At 42.9% G+C, this 1,646-nt stretch overlaps 1 protein-coding gene and 1 long non-coding RNA gene across 2 annotated transcripts; both read right to left on the bottom strand.

Annotated features, from left to right (window-relative positions):
• Positions 1-336: 336 nt before the first annotated feature.
• On the bottom strand, positions 337-961 carry LOC108356464 (uncharacterized). The gene has a single exon (XM_017607574.1). The coding sequence runs from the start codon at positions 826-828 to the stop codon at positions 556-558; it is 273 nt and encodes a 90-aa protein (XP_017463063.1). The 5' UTR covers positions 829-961; the 3' UTR covers positions 337-555.
• A 105-nt stretch (positions 962-1,066) lies between these two features.
• LOC108356466 (uncharacterized) lies at positions 1,067-1,640 on the bottom strand. Its single transcript, XR_001846604.1, has 2 exons — positions 1,312-1,640; positions 1,067-1,200 (listed from the first exon to the last, which is right to left on the bottom strand). It is a non-coding gene; the product is annotated as an uncharacterized LOC108356466 (long non-coding RNA).
• Positions 1,641-1,646: the final 6 nt, after the last annotated feature.

Here is a 1,646-nt window from a genome sequence, read left to right as displayed (position 1 = left end):
TAACTAGTATTCAATTTTAAAATATGTTAAAATATCTTCTAAATAACCAAAAATATCCTAGATATTATATTGAAAGCACTTAGTATTAACTAAAACTCATTCCCTCTAAAAAACCAATCAGAATGTTAAAGGCTATTTACATATATGTATACTAACTACTGCAATTTGCCCCTTATGTACATGAAAATGCGTAAATAAACATAATATGTACATATGTACATACATACATCTATGCATTACAAATTTTTTCCTGACAGCATACATATGTATGTAATTGCAGTTGCAGCAGATATTTCTGGAAATTTCGCGTTGCTGCCCGAAAAACAACTCCAACCGAGTGGCAGCTTCTTTCGGTGCTGCCGCCAACTTTGCTATACTCAAGTTGCTCTCGCTTGCAAGTCTCACTTGAATTACAATTACTAAGCTCCACTAAGCTAATATTATCCCTTAAAATCCTTTCTCCATGCCCACTTCGGTTGTCCCTCCCTCCCCCCCCTCCGTCCGTCCCATGTAGCCAACGCGCCATCAGTCCGTCAAATTTCAACTCGCTATCGTTCAGTTGCGTCGATCACTGGCGCGCGTAATCGCATGTCGTGACTTCTCCTTCTCGCGCAGATCCTTGATCGCTCCCACCGTGCCGAACATCACTTTCGCCGTCAGCTGTGTGGTTTTGCCAGACATGGCCGATTTGCTGCCGCCACCAACACCGCCCCCTGAAAGGCTGCTATTCGTGTCGCGATCCAGGCTCGAGCTGCCATTGGCATAGGCGCTTGTGTACGAGACGTAATTGTTGTTGAGATCGCGACCACAACTGCATTGATGTGACATGGTGTTTTTTTTGCTGTTGTTGTTGTATCTGTTTTGTGTGTATATAGCTTTGTTGTTGTAGTGACGTGTGCACTCCTAGACGTATACGCAACGGAATATTCGTGCACGAGATAGCAAGTGGCAGAGTTTTCGACGTTTGNGTGACGTGTGCACTCCTAGACGTATACGCAACGGAATATTCGTGCACGAGTTAGCAAGTGGCAGAGTTTTCGACGTTCGACTTTATGGATTTTTTCGTAGACACTATTTTGCTAATACCAGTCTACTTATTTTCTTCTTCTTGATTGCAACTACCAGTCTTTATGTCTTCTAGTCGCTTCACACCCAGTGCAGTCACTGCTATTTAGTTTTTACACTTTTCACAAAGTTTCGCTAAAAAAATTCCAAAGTCAAAATTTACGAATTCTGAGCGCTGATTATAATTCACAGCAAACGCAGATGTTTCAAAAGCTATTTTTATGCTCATAAATATAGTACGCGTACTTAAGATTTTATTGTAGTTTCAACAAGTTGTTTTCGTTTGATTATTCGTCATCCGTTGCCGTTGGCGGAGCAAACCGTTGCAGTGAAATTTTTACGCGTTACTGAACTGCACCAGCGTTTTGCGTTTATTTAGAGAAATTCTCCGATCGTTCGCAGTTACCGCGCTGTAAACGTCGACATCGACATCGACAACGGCGTCGGCGTCGGCGTCGTCTTCACTGCTGTACAATCCGTTGCGCTACGCCTGAAATCGCGATGCGCATAAGCGGGCGAAACACCAAAAAAAGCACAAAAATTGAGGGAAAAAGACAAAAGTGGGTGTCCGTGGCTGTGCG

The sequence above is a fragment of the Rhagoletis zephyria genome, unplaced genomic scaffold (assembly GCF_001687245.7).
Source record: "Rhagoletis zephyria isolate East Lansing unplaced genomic scaffold, Rhagoletis_zephyria_1.1 Rzeph_scaffold_59568, whole genome shotgun sequence".
Taxonomy (NCBI): Eukaryota; Metazoa; Arthropoda; class Insecta; order Diptera; family Tephritidae; genus Rhagoletis; species Rhagoletis zephyria.
The sequence above is the reverse complement of the archived record's forward strand: the minus strand, read 5'-3'. Positions and strand labels throughout refer to the sequence as shown.